This window comes from Alligator sinensis, unplaced genomic scaffold, assembly GCF_000455745.1.
Source record: "Alligator sinensis unplaced genomic scaffold, ASM45574v1 scaffold682_1, whole genome shotgun sequence".
NCBI lineage: Eukaryota > Metazoa > Chordata > Crocodylia > Alligatoridae > Alligator > Alligator sinensis.
The window spans coordinates 1970178-1971935 of NW_005842011.1; the positions used below are offsets into that span (position 1 = coordinate 1970178).

A 1758-nucleotide genomic window follows, 5' to 3' on the forward strand; every position below is an offset into this window, starting at 1 on the left:
CTTTCCTGCCTATGCAGGGGGTCGGACTCGATGATCTATTGAGGTCCCTTCCGACCCTAACATCTATGAATTTATCCCACATATTGGCCTACAAACAGATGGGGCACTGCCATTCTGCCACTGGACAAAAAGTTTGGGCACCACTGATACAGGGCTTTGCCTCAAGGGACTTCCAATCAAAGTCAATATAGGCAGGGATGATTAACAAAAATAATAAAGGACAAGAGAGGAAGAAGATGCCCATACTGACATATCATAAACCATGATTAGTATTATAAACAAACTTTGCTAGCTCCTGGGATTAAAGGTAAAATGGATATACTGTTTCCAGAATGTTGGTTGGGATAAATCAGGATCTGCTCTCTTTAGTACTTTAATGGCAATGAAAATAAAAATTTTAATCATCATTTAAAAGATTTAATATATTTCAATGGAAACAACAGAGGTTTTATAATACAGTACAGATGGAAATATTCTACCAGGTAATTCTTATTTTAAAAACAAAAATATGTTTCTAATCTTCTTGCGATTGGAGATTGGGACTTTTTTATATGCAAAAAACAAAACAAAAATAATCAATCAATCAAATCAATTCTTCAACATACCTGCTGTCAAGACTTGTCCAAATATAACCTCAGAGACTTCTTCTGGGTTGATATTTGCCCTTTTCAATACTTCTTTAATGACAATGGAGCCCAATTCATGGGCCTGCATAGCGGATAAGGCACCATTGAAGGAACCTAAATAAATGCAAATGACATGTTAGATTTTTAGAAGCAGATGGATTATACTTGAAACTTTTTACTCCGTATTCACTTTCTCAAGCCTGAGAATTCTGAGAAAGCAATGTCTATGTTTTCACTTGATTTATTTCAAAATATTATATACAGTGTTGTTATATGGCAATTTCTGTCTTTCAACTTATTTTTTTGCTCAAGTCAGAGTCAGTGGAAGAAGAAAATGAACACTGAAAACAAACAGCTAGTTTGTACTGATCACAGTACGGGCAGTCCTCAGACTTCTGACACAACTGGTTCCCGAAAATTACATCTTAAGTTGAAGCGTCATAACTTGGAACTGATTTTTCCCATAGGAACAATGTTATAAATGGGGTTTTGGTTCCTGAACCAAGGCCCGATGCCCTATTTTCACCGAAAATAACCCAGAATTTTGTACTCAAATCAATTATAGATTAGTAATATAGCTACATTCATGTATTTATATTGTAAATAGCAATCATATTGATTTGGAAGAACTTCTTTGAGGAGATTTTGCTGGACTTCTTGAATGAATGGCTCTTGGCTAGAGTCTTCGCTGCAGGTTTTTCTGGAGTCTTGTCTGCTTTCTTAAAGAATGTGTCCAAGGAAGTTTGGATGGATGTTCTCCATGGAGATGAGCGACACAGAGAACTTGTTTGCTGGCGTGGCATGGCATCAGATCAAGCATCATAAAGTTGAAACTGACGTCAGAAAGTCAAAACAGGGTGTCGATTTATAAACATCGTAAGTGCCATTTGTTGCAACTCAAAATGTCTTCAGGACTGCCTGTAGCTCAACAACCTAATGAACTTGCAAAAGATGATGCCTGGAGGTACCATTCAATGTAATGTTGCTCATCTAAAAAGGGATGCTTCCAGCCCGTGTTCAGTTTTGCTCAAGCTTCACTTCAGGCATTGTAGCACTTCAATGTACCAAAGCACGAAAAAAATAAATCATGTCTCCGCTGGATAAATATTTGAGGAAGAGACTTAAAATTACT

At 36.9% G+C, this 1758-nt stretch overlaps 1 protein-coding gene across 2 annotated transcripts in view; it reads right to left on the reverse strand.

The window, feature by feature from the left end:
* The window catches only part of ACAT2 (acetyl-CoA acetyltransferase 2), a 20938-nt gene that overhangs the window by 12678 nt on the left and 6502 nt on the right, over window positions 1-1758 (reverse strand). For both annotated transcript variants that reach the window (XM_006021913.3, XM_025201993.1), the window contains exon 2: window positions 606-740. In XM_006021913.3, coding sequence (XP_006021975.1) covers window positions 606-740 — 135 coding nt within the window. The remainder of the gene's footprint in view (window positions 1-605; window positions 741-1758) is intronic.